Here is a 19553-nt window from a genome sequence, read left to right as displayed (position 1 = left end):
ATAGAACTCTTGCTCCTCTTTAAATGAATGTTATTTCGAATGCAGAACTCGTCCCTTTGGTAACGGGTACCGGGAGAGTTTTTTCTTCTACCTTTCATCCTTCACTTTCGGGATTTCACCTTGCTTTAGGGAAGTGTTTCGGTTTGTGCAAACAGTTCATAGATTGTCCTTACCCATCAAATACTCGACAAAATTTTAATGGAAACTACCGTTGGGCAAAGCGAAGCGACACGAATCAGCTTAGAATTAGGAACTCACCGGGAATCGTTGGAAGCGACAAAAACCTTCTTCTTTCGGCATGGTGACTGGAACTCCCTTGATTGCAGCCCGCGTGTAACCGAAAACCAACGTGCAAATTACTTTCCCCAATTATCCTGCTGGCGCCACACGGCTCCACCCCCCCGTGCAAATGTTCCAAACCGCGCACCGGTAACGTATGGTCTCATTTACAGTCGAAATGGCAAAGCAAACATTACGTACTCATCTTCGTCAAACTCGAACTGACGATGATACGATGGTCCGGCGCCTGTGTGTGTGTGTGTGTTTGTTCAACGGGAACTAATGCGTCCTGGTGAGCCGTGGATTTGCGTGAATCATTCATCATTCTCATCGCACCGAATAGTAGTAGTAACACACATGCCGAAGCGGGTCGCCCGGTCGGTGGTAATAGCGAAACGTTAAAACGGATTGACAAGGGAATGCGCCTGAATGTATGCTTGCGGCAAGCAAATGTATGCTATGTAGATGCCCTGTAGGGATGCGAACCGCTTTTGTGGCAGTTTTTGTCGCATTTGTTTTCCCAAGGAGAGTGAACGGAGTGATACAGGAAACGGGAAGGGAAAACCTTTGTACCGGCAAACCGACAAACTTTAGTCCGATGAGCAAAGCTACCCTTAAGGTTTTTGGGTCGATTGTATGCGGCCATTGTGAAATCTGCAGGGATTTAATCGAAACGTGTAATCCACCCTGCTAAGCCACTGCATGTACAAAGGTACGCATTTGTACTTTTCGGTGCGTTTCCACGCACGGGGCCATGGGTCTTCGGTACGGTACAGTTGCCAACGCTAAGCAGGTGTATTAAGAGGTGTAAAAATGTCCATAAAATAACATGACTTCATGTAGCTGCTGTGAAGTGTGCGTTTTGTAGAAAAGAAAAGAAACTAGAACATTGTTTTTATATTACTGCTGTATTGAATTGTAGCAAAACCATAATATAATGATTTAAAAAAAAATGTTTGATTGACTTCCTTTGAAACATTTCATTTAATGTCATTCAATTAAATAGTTTCTATTAAGAAAGTTTTTAACCTTTATCTGCCTCGTAAATACAATCACAAATCCCGCAACTTTATCATCAAATTAATCTCTAAGCATCTCATGCTTATCGCTCGTAATCCACCACATAACATTGATTGCAAAAGCCAGCAAAGTCAGAAACTAACATAAACCCTAAACTTCTTCGTGTCAAGCTATTGCTGCTGCTTCTGGGTTTTGTTATATGCAAACCATCGAACAGTAAAATGGTTACCCGGTTTTTGTCATCCCTTTAAAAAACTTTTCTCACCAATTTACCGAAAAATATATAAACAATTAAACTAATTGATTGCCGTAAGTGCGCAGCCTCATCGAAGAGTTCGCTTGGGGTTTCCGTGCTAGTACCAGGAGGGACATTTTCAAAACACCACATAAATTGTGCTTTTAAATCCATCATCAAATTGAATCATAAATTTTACGATGAAAAACACATTACTCCCCCCCTAAGAGATTGGTGGCCAACACGAGACGGAGTGCTGTCGTTTTGAACCTTCAAAAAGAAAGTCCTTTCCACTGGCTGCATCTTTAGATGTTTTGCATATGTGTACGTGTGTGTTACACCAAAAAAGGGGGTGAAATTTTTGGCTGTATGTTGATCCACCTCATCCACAAAACACAAATGAAGTTCTTAGCCCTGAGGTCTGCGCCATCAACCATCGGGAACTTCATCACCTTCCGCAACGAGCACTCCATTGAGCCGTTTGTCGTTTAACATTTCAAGCATCAGGCGAGAGAGTTCTCCATTCTACACAAACACACACACGCACATGCACATCCTTTCAGGGAAAGTTACATCCGAAAGGATACTCGGCGTGGCAGGTTGGCTGAGTAATGTAATAAAAATGCCTGACAGCCACTCGATTAGCTGAATTGAAAACCGTTTGCGCCAAGGGGAAGATTACAATGGAAAACATTTTGTTTACATGTGTGTATGTACGAGGTTTCCATCTTTTTCGAAGCTCGTGGAGAAAATGGTAGGCAGAGTGTGAGTTTTAAAAGCATTTTGTACGGTGCTTAAGTGTACTTTATGTAATAATGGGCAATTGTTTTGTCGATAATTCGACAACTAGGTTCAACCAAATTTTGTTTTTTTACTAACTAAGGGTCTAAGTTTAAACAAAAATCCGGCGTAAAAAGGCCTAACGTTTGGTAAAAAAAATGGTTCAATATTAAATACATTTAACATTTATCACAATGATACAATAGAAAGAAAATACCTTGAGAGCAACTGAGTAGCTAAAACTATTAATCCACCCATTCTAAAGCACCTGAGCTAATAAATATCTTTAGCATTTTTCAAACTGTCAGCACAATGAATCAATTATGCTTCCGTGTACCCCGTTTCCTCCTTCAGTTCCTTCTCACCTTCAGTGAAAGGATTACCATTACGCTCATTTAAAATTTCCAAACGATAATCGTCACCATCCATGACCGGGAAAAAGGGGGCGTTTTGCAAAGGTGTTTAGTGTGATACCTAATAAATAATGAATGACATACGCGCGTCACGGTACGCTAGCTTTAGGATTTGCCGATAAATCATCCTCCCCGCCAAATATCCCCGGACAACCCTCCCAAATCACCCTCGGAGGCATTAGGGATTCGGATAGGGTGACAAACGGAAAATGGAGCTCGTTTTTTGGGGGTATAAATCAAATTTCAGACATCATTTACCCTAAATTACTAAGCCCGCGGACTCACTTTTCACACACTGCTTTTGTATGTCTAGCTGTGTTTATGTGTAAGTTACGGTCGGAAAAAGTGACCAAAAGTGATAGAATCACCGCCTGAACCATGCGTCCTTTTTGTGCGAAATCATCGCAATTTTCCACGCCACGACAACCCATTAACCGGAACCCCTGGCAAATAATCCACCTGTTCAACGTTTTACGGTACTCGGTTTCGTCATATTTCTTCCGTAACGCCAGAGACCGGTTGAGAACTTAACGCGACAGCAAAAAAAAAAAAAGAAAACATACCCGAGACCAGTTCATCGCAAATGGTTTATAAATAAGTCAATCTGTTAAGTGGTTTGGGTGGCTGTTGTGATGGCCGATGGGAAGGAAAGATAAGGAGAGATGGAGAGAAAGCACCAAAAGCAATCACGCACGAAACGATGAACGAAAGGTGAAAAGAAAAGCTGGCAGCAGGTACTGCTGGAAAGGTCGATTAGTAGAGCAGGATTAAGAATTTCTTCGTTCCATCCCGTTACTGCCTGTAGGCTTATCGTTTTCTCTACCGCACAGCATATCGCCCCAGTGCGATGACATTTCAACAAAAAAAACCCCTGGAGAAAAGCCATTTCTTTCACAGCATAAGGAAAATATCGACAACGTGACGGGAAAAGGTATAATTTCCCTGTTCGTAAGGAATGTTTTCCACACTTTCATAACTGTCCTTCGTGAAATGGAGGAGCGATTTATTGGCTTATTTCCGACGGTAGAACCGGTACCGGTTTGGTGCGGCACTTGGCGTCAGACCGAAACCAAGTGGGGCTTTCGTTCCGTTACCGGTTCTGCTTCTTTATTTCGATATGAGAAGGGGTAGCTTTCTATGGACGCATCGGTAAAGTTTGTTCGCTATTTACAAACCAAAAAAGCATTGGGAAAGGAAAGCATAAATTCTTATTTAAACCCATCCTTAAGCATTGTGCGCTTTCTATGGTATTCCTTTTTGCTGTTGAACTTGTTCCGATAAATAATAAATTAATCTGTGTGTCATCAAACTGCCCTGGTGGTCATGTGTTAAATCATCCCTTTAAAATCCCATTGAAAATTAACTTTTGGACAGTAAAATCGGCTCAATTGATTATCAATAACTAGTATCGTTTGTCGTGATTTGGGAGATATTTTATTTTTCTTCTAATTTCTAGTAAACATTCAAACATTTTCCATATTGACAAAGATTTAGTGTTTGTTTATTATTATATATTATAATTTTTTTTGAGTATCATTTCTTTTAAATCTACTAATCTGTTTTGAAAGCAAAACATTAAAAAAAATATTAATATTGTTTGGCTATATCTTCATTTGAAAAAAAAAATCAATTTTTCCAAAAAAGTTTCAAGCTATCAAATCTCCAAAAGCGTACATGTTGCAACTAGCGGCTTACGAAAGAATTCCTAAATTAATAAACATCCAAACATGCCGATCTTAAATCCTCTATCGAAGCAAAATCCCGTAAAACAAAGAATTCAAATCAAATGCATTCAACCGCAAATAATCCCCATGCTACTAAATAGCACGCCAAAAAACCGGCCTCAGAAATCATGCCCCTTCTGTCTCGCCACTGCTTGTTCATTGTTGGCTTCCCATCGTGTCGTTTCAACTTTGCTGTAAGTTGGTGAATAATTTTCACACTCCTTAACAATCGCTTCATTTACCGGTACACGGTTCGTACCTTTGTTTTTTGGAGATTTTTTTTCTTTCTTCCTTTTAATGGCAACCAAAGCTCGCTTACCGCACGATTTGACGAAACGGAACAAATCTTCACCCGGTCCTCCACATAGACGCACACATTCCGTAAGCCTCGCTTTACAAAAATGTCAACTGTCAAACTGCTGGAACACTTTTGACGCTTAAGGTGCTTTTCTACAAACAAAAAAAAGCGGAAAGATTGAGAAGACTGGGTGGAAGATTTTATTAAACGTAAATTTTCCCATTAAATAAATTTAAATATACATAATTCCTGCGTACTTCTGAGTCAGATTATGAGACCGTACGATCGCAAGACGGAGCGAAAGAGATAATAAATATGCCTGGTGCCGTGACCAGGATCGGATGGATGGATTTTGTACCAGAGTCAAAGTTTTATTGTTCAGCTTCCGAATGTTTCGTACGCAACCGAAGAGAAAAAAGAGAAAACCCCAAAGCGAACAGGGAAACGAGATGGAGAAAAAACAACCTTTCGTAAAGGCACCCGCATTTCACACGAAATGCGTACACAAAATTTTCCCTTCCCCTTGGTTGATTCCTTCCGTTAGACAAAAACGAAACGAAAAAAAAAAAACAGAAATCCGACATGGGAATGTTGCGTCAAAAAAGAACGTCACGAAACGTATGCCCCAACAGGAGGACGCTTGGGCATGCTTAAGTAAAAAGTATTTCGTAATTAAGAAGTTTACAGATTTTCCTCCGCTCCGGGAACGTAGCACACACACACACACACCTACGGACACAAGCACAAACTGCCTTGCATGCTCTTGCGTACGTACTTTTTTTTGCGTTTCTTGTACTTCCCGGTTCCGGTGGGATGTTTCGCCTGCAGCACTTTTCGGTGTTTAACCGTGGCCTTTATTTCCTCCGTTTCCGGTTTCCGGCATATTCGTTACATCCGCCAAACGTTTTGCCGCCTGTATAAATTGTATTCATATCTTGTTTTTAATTTTGATATTGTTTTTCCTTGAAGTTGAAGGGAATGCTTTTTCCCCTTGGTAAGAAAATCCACAACAATCACCCTGTTGCGCAGTGCCGCAGGTTTTGTTTTTGTTTCTACGGCTCGTTCTTTTCCCTGGGCAGGCAGCGACTTACCGACTAACGTTGTTTGTTAGCTGGCCACTGCAGTGAGCTTGCTGTAGGTAGTAATGGTGGCCGTGGAAAACATTTTTCGCTTTAGTGACTTTCCTGCACCTACAATAGAGGGGGAAAATAACCAACAAAAAAAATCATAACTAAAGCTCACTCAAAAGCTGGATGTACTGGGGAAATAAATAAATATATCCATTACAGTTGACACGCGCACAGCCCGATATCTTCGTTGCCATGTACTTATTTTCCATTCGATTTGCTTTGTTTTTATTGTTTCATTCTTCGTTTCGTCGGCGGGAAAGCCAGAACCTATTTATTACACCACACTGTGAGCGTCTCGTATTTCGTGTACTCACCAGGAAAAAACACTTGAGCAAACGAATTCCGTCCCAAAACACGGAAACTCAAGCACGTCTCACACTTGCTGCTTGCTGGTGCTGCTACGTACCGTTCGTGAGAAAGTGTGATGTGATGAAAAGCGGAAAAGTTTCACCCACTCTATTCGGTACACGAGCCACACGGCAGTGGCACAAGAAAAGCTAGCTGATTTTCCTGAAACTCCATGCTCCACTGCAGACAGCAAAGGATGAAACTTTCAGGATTTTCACATTTTTGATTTCCAACGCAGCAGAGGATGAAGAATAAAGCGTGTAAAGAGAATTCTTCTTCTTATCGAAAAAAAATTGAAAAGCTACACGGCACCGGGAAATGCTAACATTTATTTTTATTTTACTCAACGCGTTTCCGAAAGTTTCTCGAACACCGACATACGATTACATCGAGAATCATTTGATATGTCCTCCGTTTTGCGTAAAGTGTACTGCAGAAAAAGGGAAGGAATAGAACGGTATGGAAGGGTGGTTTCAATTTTCAAACACATCCTACAATGATATGGTAAAATGATAGCACCAACCTAAGTTGCATTGGAATGTGAATCATCTCGTCAAACGGTACCCGTTTTCCTAACTAGCGTTTCGGTGTCTGTGTGTCCATGCGATATACTCCATGCCATGCACGATAAGCAAAGTTTTATTCAGAAAGTATTTTCATTTACTGTTTGCGTGTTGTGCCCGCGGCCCAACATCTCCTTCCCTATATCCATCTTTGAGCGAACGATTTTTGGAATTCATCAAATAGTTACCAAGCATACGATGCAATATAGTTCGCACAGCAATTCGCTACTAACCTCACTACAACGTGCAATGACATGTCTGCTTGACAATGACTTCCAAGGTTTGATTTGTACATTTTAACATATTTTTTTCGCCTTTCTCTTGCCACCCACAGACCTGCTACGAAATGGAGCGATACCTGAAGGATGAACCGAAGTTGCAGAAATATAAAAAACTTCCAACCGACACACCCTGGGACCTGTTTGCGGCACCCGTGTCACTACCCGGGTCGTGGAAGGTTGAGGTAGAACCGTACTGTTTCGACGAGCTCAACCTGAACGATCGTGCATCGGACTCACGATCCGAATCATCATCGTCCTCATCCTCCTCATCGTCCTCCTCCTCCGATGGATTGTTACCACCCTCATCCGCTGGGAACCCGTGGCAAAGTGGAGGTACCAGTCTGCTCAGTTGTGCGGTAATGGTGAAAAAAGAACCGATCGACGATCCGGACGAAGATCCCGAATCTGACAGTCAAGATGAGCGAAGCGACAAGTATAGCAGTGCGGCGAACCGAGCAAATCCCACCACGGAACTAGCGAATCGAGGTAGCAGTAATCATCATCACCATCATCACCATCATCATACCAGCAGTCACCACAGTCTTCATCACAGCCATCATCGTCAGGCGAGCGGGATCGAGCTGCGGCTCGTAGCGCGAACGACCAGCAATGCGAACGATCTGCTACCGACGCTAACGCCACCCTCATCGCCCGAGTCACATCTCAGCAAGGACAACTCGAACACCTCCACGACGACCGGTAGCAGCGGTACCACCAACACCTCCAACACTGGTAACAGCTTAACGAGCGCAACAACGCTGACCACGATCAAGAAGGAACCTGCGTCCGAGATTGCACTGCTCGATCGGCAGGGTGGTCAGATACTGCGCGTTTCGGCCGGTCCACACGTGGTACGGTTGACGACCGGGGTGGCCGGTGCGAATGGGAAGAATGTTGTGACGGGAGTCACGCGTGTGATACAGGTCAGTCCTCAGCTGCATGCGGCTATTGCGCACCGTAACTCATCCGCCTCACCAAATGTAACAGGTACGATAAGAGAAGACGCTGCTCTAATGAATGGAAGGAAACATTAATAAATTTCTATCATATCATATCATCTTCCTGCAGCACAACCAAGCTCGAAACATCACCACCGGCAACAGGATCACAGTCCGGATGCGAAACGAAGGATACACAAGTGTCAATTTCTCGGCTGCAAAAAGGTTTACACGAAAAGCTCCCATCTGAAGGCGCACCAGCGAACGCATACAGGTAAGTGTTGATGTAGGACTCTGATGTTAAACTGTATTCAATATTCATCAATGTTTATTATCTACATTGACTACTACTTCAGTACATCTTGCTAGACTCTATAGATTGGGCATGTCAGACATCTTCAAGCTCAATTCCGGATAGAAAAGAAATAATCAATTTCTTGACTCTCCCAAAAAACTATTATTTGAAGCAAAATTAAGGATATAGTCACACATATATAATTGCAACATTTGTGTTTGGAAGATGTCTTCTGGTATTCGAATGAATGAAAATTAAGTTGCCCAAACCAAATGATGCATGCGACGATTTCTTGAAATGTTGAAATGGTGAAATCAATTTTTATTTCGGCGCTGAAAATATTTTCCGAATCACAATCTGCGTTTGACTAGAGCATTTCGAAATAATCCTGAAAGGCGGGATCAATATGTAGTCAATTTATTGTCACCAACGTGAGAAGAAAGCAATTCCGTATTGAATGCATAAATATCTCTCTTTTTTTAAGGAAAGATCGGATCTTGGTCTGAAATTTCAAGAAAATTGGTGTTGACCAAATGCTGCCAAAGAAAATATAGCAAATAATCAAAAATCTTTAATTGCAAAAACCAGTTGATTTGGCTGAGGATAAATCGTATAACATTATATACACTGTGCTGCGCCTTCCACGAAGTAAATTATTAAACCAATCTCATACAAAAATCCTACCGAACGTAAATCACATTACGCACGAAACGCAACACAACTTTATCATCGAAGCATCTTTTATCCCTTTGTTTTAGCCGCACGCAGAAGGCAATTAAATTAGGAGCACATCGTTGCTAAAGTATCACGTGAACGCTTCGCCCGATCGCTCATGTACGCGATCCACGACCAAAAACATTGGATATTCTCGTCCCATTGCATCTTAAACCGGAGCATATACCCGCTAATCAATGATTCATATTCAAAGGCAAAACTTAGCGTCCACCACCGCTTGTTGGTTTTGTCGATGAAGAAGCGCTCTTCTTGGAGTCGTTGCCATCAGTCTAGCCGAACGAAGCATCGGTCGAGGGAAGGCACGCCTTTACCGAAAGACACAACCGGATTCGACCAACCGGTGGTATTTATTACAGGCACCATGATTTAATTATTCAAATCAATCTTATTGCCGCTTGCTGTTGACAAAGTTTTCCCTTTAAGCTACCACCTTACACGAGCTCAATGCGAATGTGCGTGTGCGTGGGTGGTTTGAAGGCTTTTTTTCCTCCCTTCCCACTTTTGCTTTCTCCTGTTGAACCAATGAATGCGGTCAACGGGATCCACTTATTTATGCTTCCGGATTGAGAAACATTCTGCATCCGTTTCGGTGGGGGCATTAGGGGGATGTTTGGTGAAAGGGCAAAGGGCAAAAAAGACCAAGTCCTTTTCCAACGCACCCCAAAACTGGCCCCGGGAAAGTTGATTTGAAGCTGGAATAAATTAGCTCAACTTTTCCGACTATGAACAGTGAGCGTGTGCGTGTGTTTGTGGGGCATTTTGTGCCAAGACTATCCACCACCACTCAGGGACACGTTTTATGTGACCTGGTTCACTAATTTACCGAACAACTTTCCAGGAGCAGGCTCCTCCCGTCCATAGCCACCGAAGATACGGCTCGTGTGTATGCAGAGTGCTTCATTCGCTTGCTTCCGGATTAACTTTTTACGCCAGTTCGGCACGGTGATGAAGCAAAGGTACGACGAAAAGTTTCGTCAGTTCATCATCGATGTGAACACGGTTGGTTGGCTAACGTTGGCGTCGGGTCGGTCTTTCAATCAAAATCTTCTCCAGTGCGATGGAAGCAAACGATCGAACAACACTGCTTACCGGAGAAAAATAGCTACCCCGGAGTTGCAGTTTTGCAAATATAACACGAACCATAAGAACCGGCAAGCCCCTCCTTAGTTTCCCGCTTCGCATTTCGAAGCGTTCCGGTTCCGGTCTTTATTTAGTCCTTTTGCAATTTATTATCCTTTTCGGAAAAGGGAAAATTGACCCCGAGAGAATGAGCTGCCAGCGTTTGTTGGTAGTTGTACCGTCCCTCCAAACAGGACAGACACCGGTACACCGTCTTAATAATATTACAGCTTTCTTTGTTTCGTCTTGCGGCGCAAGGTGAGACCTGCTTGGGAACAAATAAATTTACCGACAACATCGAAACAACTGCTTAAGGATGCAGCTTTATAGTTACGAGAAAGGTTTCGTGTGAATTTTTTATGCTGATACACTTGCAGAATGTAAGCGGGTTTGATAAAGAAGGAAAAGCTATCATCTTCTCCGAAATGGTACACACAGTTACAGATTTTAGGAATGTCCACCCCCTGATACATTTGAACGGTATTAAAGCGTATGTTGTCCAATAATGATGTTATCAACCGTGGGAATAATTTTCGCAAACACTTCAGTCGACCGGAAGCAGTGGATCCGTTCCATCCCTTCAAATACATAAATGACACCATTCCATCATAGATATCTTCGTAAGCACGTACCAGCGTCACACCATCTCTAGATCTCTAGCCGCCACCCTAAGACAGAACGATTCAAAAGAAAATCCACAAGCGACGAACCCCGGGTACGCCACGGTACGTGTCTGGTGTGGCTGAATAATGGGTCCCCTAAATGCCGTTAAATGATAATTTCTGTTTAATCCTCGTTCTCGTTCGTATCTCTGGGTTAATGGGTGGTTCACTCAGTGCCACAGAAAAGAGGACACTCAAAACGAACCAAAGCCATCACGGAGGGAATGGAGAGAACCAAACCAAAAAAAAGGCGAGCGAAATATTTTTCCCCACGGGGTTCCGCTGGGAGTGATTAGCAGCATCGTTCCTTTCCTTTAGAATGGCATCAGAAGTAGGAACCCTATTGAGCTCACTTACAAACTCACACACACACACATTAAACAGGCGCACAACAAGCGCAAAAGGAGCAAAATATTTATCCTAATAATTTTTGACTCGTGCCTTATCTCTAAATCACTCTTATGGAACATCACTTTGTCGGGGAAGCCCACTTGAGCGGTACCCAGCTCCCCAGCATTTCCACTGTACGCTTTTACCACCATCAAGAAGTTTAGTGTTTCTGCTTTTCCCGTGGCGGATAGGTTCAACCGGTTCCGTTGTACGTTTGACGCTTGTACGTACCGGGCTGATGCTTGTGGAGTGTTCTTCCACACACATCCACAACAACACATAAACACACACAAAAAACTGGCAACTGTTAACGGTTTCGGCCTCCATTGAGGCGTGCCGTACCGAAATGGGTCTGGGATCTGGGACGTAGTTACGCCTGGCCCAGGGAATGGAAAATGGAACGCACGTAATCGTAGGCCATATGCTTCCGACCGGCCAGAGGTGGAACAGGAGTTTGGAGGGGTTTTGGTGGCGATGGATGGAAGGATTGAAAAAGCCGCTTGCCCGAAACGACAAGGGCAAACCGAGTTGTTTAAAGTGAAGTGTATCCACTTCGGAGCGATAAGCGTACCAAAAAGCCCCATGGTCCAGGACGGGTTTCGGGTTCGAAAGGGGGCGTGCAAGGAAAACAACGATAATTATCCTCGTAAAGTTCTTCAAGGGTTTGCGCTTTTAGGCGAACATCATGGGTGGGAACGAAAGTGGACGGGTCGAGGATGCCAGAAGGAGGCAGAAATGTCTCGCCCAGTTTGTGAAGGGTTTTAAAGTAGAGGTTATTTTGCTTCAAAACACTTCACAGAGCGAGGATACACGGTGCGAAATAGGGTGGTTAGTGGAACAAAATTTTAAAGAGAGGAATTTTTAAAAGATTTTTTTTCCATTTCTTAAAATTAGGGGTGTTGGGAGGTTGCTTTTTATATGTAAGATCATACTTTAGAATGGAAAATCGCAAGGAGATTCACAACTCCAGAACAAGTGTATAAAGAAATCATAAATTAGTCCGTCAGTATTTTTTAATTTAAGCAAGTTTTCATGTTTTTACTCTACATCAAACGTCAAGAATTTATATACAAAATTTGTATCACATTGGGAAAATTGAGTAAAACATCTCTTTAGCTTCGTTTGAATTATATGAGCAACTGATTTATCAGCCCCTTTACACTCATTGGAAAAACGAATGGAAACAACCATAATCTCACACGTTTAACCACTTTGTCTGTTGCTAATAGCGGAAAAGAAAAATAACTCCCGCCCCGCAAGGGAAAGCTCACCCTGCCTCGCAACTTGATATGAAACACCGTGAAGCAAATTACTAACGGTGAGTTATTTTGGTCGTCGCAGCCCAACACCAACAACCACGTGGGACGCTTTACATTCTTGAGCAAGATTTTCAATAAATTCCATCTCCCTCACCGTTCAACGGACTTTTATTTTCCGGCTGCGGTAGATGGTGAATGAAAAATGTCCGAACCGCTGCACGGTTTGAAAGAGCAGCGTACAGTTGGTGAAATGAAACGTAAAGTAAATAAGTAAGAAAGCAAGCGCGCCCGGGTAAGACGGAGCTGGCATGCCCCAGTTACGCGTCCAGCAGCAGTAGTTCATCGTGTTTCGCATTTCGCGTGGAAGCTTATTAAAATCATATTTTATGTGGTAACATGTTTTCACTGTGCCGCGTACAATGCATGCTTTTCCACCGAGGGAAGTGTATCATCATTTTGGGTTTTGTGTGTGTGTGGCGGGAGACAAAAAAACTCGGACGCGGTTCTACAGCCCCAAAAGCATTCGTTCGACACGGGGGCGAAACATTCTGGAGGCCGTTGGAAAAATTAAACATCACAGACAGGGAAGCAAATGGTGGTAGGAAAATAAAGGGGGTGGGAGGGGGTCATGGTAAAGAAATACGACCGACGAAACCGGTTTTGCGCGGTAAAAATCCCATCCGCTTGGCAAGGCAGTCCCTTTACTTACACCGACTTACACAAGGGGTAAGCCGGCAGTACTAATATAAGCGGGCGTCAAATGGCGCAAGGGGGTTCGCGATTCGGCCAACTCAAAGTTCCACCTCCTGCGTAGTATGCTCCTGTGCTAATCGAGAGCACTGGTGCAATAATGGTGGAAGTTTGGTTAAAATTCACCAACCCAGACCGCGAACCCAGTCAGGACCCGGAGCACGATGAGTAAGGGACCGCACAGAACCGCAGAAACAATTTAACCTCAGAAATGTTTAAACATAAAACATAAAATGCCATTTACAGCCCGGAGGGAAACATATTTTCCTTCGGACGGCTTTCAGATGATGATATAGTGTACGTGTGTGTTTGTGTGTGGGAGAGAAATAGGATCGTGAAGGAATAGTGGCAGTGGTAGCAAAGGAAGGATGAGATGAAAGGGAAAGTAAAGGAAAGGTCGAGCGGGAGTACTTAAATGGTCAGACATATTTCTTGTGCACAACCAGGCACGCCTAACCTAGTGGGCAGTGAAGGATAATGAGCAGATGTGTGTGTATGTGGAGAAAAAGCTTTTCTGTGCTGTACAACAAGAGATCATAAGTCGATACTGGGAGACTGTTTGTCGATACTAATTGCATGGGAAATAAATACATAAAGATTATAAAAAAAAGCGTGAACCGAAAAGAACAATGCTTAATGTACATATATTTAGAATGCCATTTCAACCACACAGGTGAAAGTTAAAGGGATTATTTATAGCCATTATAGTGAAAAAAAAACAAATTGTTTTTGTAGATAAAATGTAATTTTGAAAGTCCTCGTTACGACTTTTTCTTCTCAGGAAGGCACCATCTTTGTTTAGGAAATTGAACTGCAAATATGCAGACATTTTCAAATTTAAAGAACCCTACCCTTATAATTTTCTGATTTTTTCAAAATTCGTCAAAATTGGTTCAACTTCACAACTAAAAGAAAATCAAACTATTGAAGATGTTGGTCTACTTGTTATAAACATTTCCGTATTTTTTTAAACAAATTTTAATGCAGCAATTGGGATAGGTATCAATGGAATAAGGTACTTCTTACTTCTAGAGGAATTCTAAACTCTTAAAACGAACTAAAATTTTATGATTACAATACCTTAGAATAAGTGATTTGTTGGGTAAACGAAGAATTAAGTACTTTAGGATTAGTACTAAATGAAATGCTTAGCACAATCATCCGATTTATACAAAAATAAATCAGAAACGAAAAATATTGAAAATCAAATTAAATAAAGTAGAGAAAACTTAAAATATAAAACATTTCAGTTAAGCAATGACAAGTATTTTAGAGCATTACTACTTCTTCAAATTGAAAAGCAGTGTGGATGAGGAATTAAAAATGAATTTATTTTAAATTTCTCACTTCAACGTTTAATTCTTACTCATTTTCACCATGTAACCGGAGTTGCTTCTACCTTGATGACTTGATTGCTGATGAAACACGCTGAAACAGATTGTTGCAATTTTCACTCAGCATTTTGTTGGTGAAATTTTATCATTCTTCTGTACTTTTTCCATTGCACAAACATCCTTCCATGTGCTGTTGCCGTGAAGGAAAGAACAAAAAAAAACACACCCACCCAAGCAAACTCACATATACCTGCGTTTGAAGTCCCAATTTGGTCTTTACGCTCAGGTTACATTCTCGGCCTCGGCTCACCCAAAAACCACCCATCTGGTCAGGAGGTCCTGGAGGCTAGGAATCACCTTACCGTTTGGTCTGTGCCTTCCATAACATCATCGCAACAACAGACCCGCAAAAAAAAATTGGACCACCTCTGTTCGGTGTGCAATGGTGCGCGAAAAGCCTCGGTCTGGCTAACACACACACCAACGTTCAGCAGCAGAAAGTTTGGGATAGAATATTTTGAATTTTTCATTAGAAGCACCAACGGCAGTAGCAGCAGCAGCCATACCAACAGCAAAGAGCAAAGGGCAGATTTCCTTCGTGCACACTTCTTGCGAGAGGAATTGGAACGCCCGAATTGGACGGTGGTAAGATACCGTCACGGTAGGGAACGAAACGACGAACCCCGAGACCGGAATGCTTTTCATATTCCATTCCATTCCGTGCCATTCCATTCCATTTCGTGCCATTCCTAACATTTGCAAACCGAAACCATGGCATAGAGCCCGGCACAATTTCCCGTCCGATGTGTCCCGAGCATGAACCAACCCCCGGGGTTGGGGGTGAAGGAGTCGAGCCTCGAAAGGAAGAAGCACCGTTACTCGGAGTTTTCCCGGTGCTCTTGACTGCAGAAGGATTTACGCTGTAAAATGGGCGCCAGCATTGGTGGTGGTTTCTTATCGGTCCATTTTACCTTTAAGTTGGGCAACGCAATCAGTGGCATTCTAGCGCCCCAAAAGCTGGCAGCCATTGATCGTTCAATTTTGTCCAAAAACGAGAACAAACAACAACAAAAAAAGAACGATTCCAAATATCTTATTCCACACAAAGGGAAGTAATGGGGTGAGAAGTATAGAAAGAAAGCAACCATTACACGGCACACTAATTGATCGCCAAACTCATTTGGTGCATAGTAGGAGAAAACGGGATCATTAGTCAGAAATTCAAAATTAAGCTATTGATCGTGCCTAACATTGTTCGCTATTTTTACAACAAAGGTTAAAATAATTCATCATATAGTAAAATGGGAATAAATTAAAGAAATAACAAACTCATTTTATGCTCTCCATTATTCCCACTGTGCAACAGATTCCACCAATTCTGGAGTGTCTGAAGGCATACAAAAGGGGCAGGATTTCAATTAGCGATTAAAACGCCGATTTCCTCTACACCGGTTAAGCAACCGGAACGAAGTGAAGTGATCATTCTTCTGATTTGTGTTGCGTGATAGTATTCTTTTTTTCTCTTTTTTTCTTTTTTTTCAAGTGTGGCCAGGTTAGGACCTTCGTTTAAGCACTCGAAGGAAGAAAGAAAAAACAAGCAAGCAAAAACGTAAAGCATGACGTCAAAAGTGGCCTCTCGTAAGATGGGTTTCGGTGCGATACGGGTTACGGTGTACTTCAACTACTCCACCAATACGTACTCAATTCATCGGATGGGTCGGGTTTTTCCTTCCTGAAGGTCTTTGGGTGCCTTTTTGCTTTGGCAGTGTGGGTAGTCTCTTCGCACGGTACCCGTTTTTTTTTCTTTGCACGCTCCAGCGCTTTCTGCTGAGTTGTATGTTAATTAAAAATTAATTAGTAATTATCCTTTCAATGGTGTTTCGTGAAGCGTGTTATCAATCGATAGCGCAATGATTTAAGAGCGAAAAGGGTAGAAATATATTTCACTCCATCAAAGGATTTTACCTCAAACTGTTTAAAGTGACGCACAAGACGAATTCTTTTTTTTCCTTTTAAACCCCGGTAGGAAGTCTTTCCTTCTGATTTCTTCGCGTTAGTAGCTTAAACGTTCGTTTGCTAATTTTCTCAATGAATTTAAATTCAAGCATAATTTCACCCCAAACACCCAACGGGAAAATTCGCTGAGAAAAAGAGGTCGGCTTTTCTTCGCACGTTGCCATCACGCTTCCATCTTAAAAACCATCCAGGCCAGGCGGGGAAAAACAAAAATTCAAACATCAAATTTCCCTTTACCATCGTGTCGCGCGAGTAAATGACTTACAAAAGACGGTCGCCCGGCTTGACCGGGGCAGCTGTCCTACGCTGCCCAGTTACGAAAGGATTACGAACGGAAAACAGCACCATAAAGAAGAGATTAGCCCATTCCCCAGGGGTGGGGAATCGACCAGGACCGGGTTGGTTCACCCTTGGTATGGCCCCAACTCGCCAACTCGATTAATGATGGTGACAAAAGCAGGCAAGACTCTAAGGAGATTTACCGATGCTGTCAGGAGATACGACACGGAAACTTTTACCCACTCGCCTGTCCGGTGCAGCTGCTTCTACAGTACCGAACCACCCGAACAGAGGAAAATGGAGCAAATGCCGGCTTTCTGTCAGCTTTCTTCCTTCGGTGGCCAACCCGTAGAGTTTTTGGGATGTTTCTTAGCCTTTGGCATGGAACGTCCCAGCACTGCTGTGGGCATGAAGACGTTCGCTGGCAGTGCTAGTGCCGCTGGGCTGTGCTGTCTGATGGCGTTACTTTGCCTGCACTTTTCATCGGAAGCTGCTCCGCTTACGGTGCCGGTTTGTAAGCGGATGCCAAAGCAGTACCAAGTTCCTGCCGCACGAAAGCAATGAGCAGTGGATGCATCTCCGGAAAGCCACATCTCGGTGTCATTTTCCATCGACTTTACGTAAAGGATAATCTTCAAAGGAAGATGACTTGAGTCGATAAGGAAGTAATGCTGCTATTTCAAGTTAATGGTAATATTTACTAGCATGATGGAGAGGGAGAGTTGAGTGGAGTAAATAATCTTTTGCTGATGATTATTTTTTTCTGAATATCAGTTTTCAAATAAATTATGGATTTTTCTTTCGATCTATACAAAGTGAGCAAGTTTTCCAATTTTCTGGAAAAAAACAGCTATAATATTATTATCTATTAATCCTTCTTCTCTTTTCATTAAGAAAATTAATAATGAAAGCTAACTTCTATCCTTTCTTGACATGTTCATGTAACGCAAATTGCATACCAAAAGGGGCTTTCTTCCAATTCAAAATGTTAAACCCCAATTGCTGGTCTAGTTTAAAGCTTTTGTGTTAAAAATTTATTCTCAAACAGTTCTCGCAATGTTCTAACATTGCTTTATTGCCTTAAAACAGCACGCGGACTCATAACTCACCCAGCGTTCGTGTAGTTTTCGTTCCTCGGTCACGGTTGATGCCGATCGACTTTACGCGTTCCAACGTCTTGGAACCACGTGGTTTTAGTTTTGTCATGACTCGAGGGAAGAAAAAACCTTTCACTGCAACATGGCAACGCGGGTGAAGGAGGCGGGTAAAAGAAAAGCTTTCCCTGCTGAGCGTGTTCATAATATTTATATTCTGCCCAGAGATGTCGTCCGGAAGCGCTTGCTTTGGATGTTCTTTGAATGTTTTTTTTTTATTCCGTTTTTGCAAGGCAAGAAGGACAGAAGTGACTTTTAAGAAACGGTAGCAAACGGAGTGAGCGAGGTTTGGATCCGTATCCGGTCCCCCCAAACCCCGCTACCGAGCGCGCTAAAGTAAGCGAAATGCCAACAGATCCTTTTCATCATAATTCTCCAAAAGACAGACCAAACCGTGGGTGTGCCTTTTGGGACCCGCCGTGCGGACATTGCCAGGCGTATCATAATTTATGTACGAAATTGCAGCATTTTAAGCAGAAGGATCTCCGCAACATCGGATAAATTGAGCCACCGATTCGCTTCCTCAGCTTTGTGTTCTTTACTTCAGCCGGGACAAAACAGGATCCACAAAAGCTCCGATGAGCATTAGATTTGAGCGGGTTGACGTTTCAGTGGTTGGAATTTGTCAGAACGTTTCCTTTTTTTTCCTCCCGGGGGGAAGCCAAGATCCACTTTGTCCGCTTCCTGGTTTCTGATGTCTGTTTTGCTGCGCTGGCGCGAAAATGGAAACTTTAACGAGCTGTTGAGTTGAGTTTTTAAAGTTTTTTCGTGTGTTTTGCACAATTTGCCGAAATTGTGGTGCTCGAAATCGAATCGGTATAATTTATAACCGAATCCATAACTCTACCCAGCGGTCAAAGTTTACCGTTTAATTGCTTTTGAAAAGTGAATCGAAACTGTAAACCGTTTTGGTGAATCCTTTGGAAAATGGTATATCAGGGACTTCCAGCTCCGTAGGAAGAACTGCACCGAGCACCATCCCGTGAAGTAATGAAACTGGACACCAAACTCCAGAGCTTCATTTGCACCGAAATTAATAGTGAGAAATCGTTCCCTGTATATAGAGCTGTTTAATGAAACTTTTTTCCCTTCACCTTTGCTCGCACGCCAGTGTGTGTGTGTGTCTGCTACCGTTTGCGATCTCCCAGAAGGGATCCGAAGTTAATGGAGTTGAGCTAAGTCTCGTCCGGGTATGTCTGCTTCTTACTCCTTCGTACTCTATTCCTTCAGTAATCCACCACCGGTGGTCGGCTCAGTCGGTTCATAAAATTTATCACATTTTTAATGGATAATCATATTTCATGCCCCGTACGCTTGTCTACGGTACCGGGCACAGGTCCACTCCCGATTTCCACGCTGGCTGCTTTCTACTCTACACTGGTTGAAATGCGAGATCGGTAATAAATGGCACGGTTTTACTGGCACTACCACCACACTGGCTGGTAGTCGCTAGCGGATGCGATCGTGTGAAATGATTGCAGATGAAAGCTAAAACATTAAATGTTTGCTATTAGTGCATGTTGTCGAGCATAAATTCATTTACATGCATTT

At 42.7% G+C, this 19553-nt stretch overlaps 1 protein-coding gene across 5 annotated transcripts in view; it reads left to right on the top strand.

The window, feature by feature from the left end:
- LOC125768600 (Krueppel-like factor luna) overlaps positions 1-19553 on the top strand; it is a 271043-nt gene that overhangs the window by 237920 nt on the left and 13570 nt on the right. For all 5 annotated transcript variants that reach the window (XM_049436508.1, XM_049436510.1, XM_049436507.1 and 2 more), the window contains exons 3-4: positions 7125-8058; positions 8140-8283. In XM_049436508.1, the coding sequence (XP_049292465.1) occupies positions 7125-8058; positions 8140-8283 (1078 nt within the window). The remainder of the gene's footprint in view (positions 1-7124; positions 8059-8139; positions 8284-19553) is intronic.

The sequence above is a fragment of the Anopheles funestus genome, chromosome 3RL (genome assembly GCF_943734845.2).
Source record: "Anopheles funestus chromosome 3RL, idAnoFuneDA-416_04, whole genome shotgun sequence".
Taxonomy (NCBI): domain Eukaryota; kingdom Metazoa; phylum Arthropoda; class Insecta; order Diptera; family Culicidae; genus Anopheles; species Anopheles funestus.
Note: the sequence above shows the minus strand (reverse complement) of the source record. Positions and strands in the feature narration are given on the sequence as shown.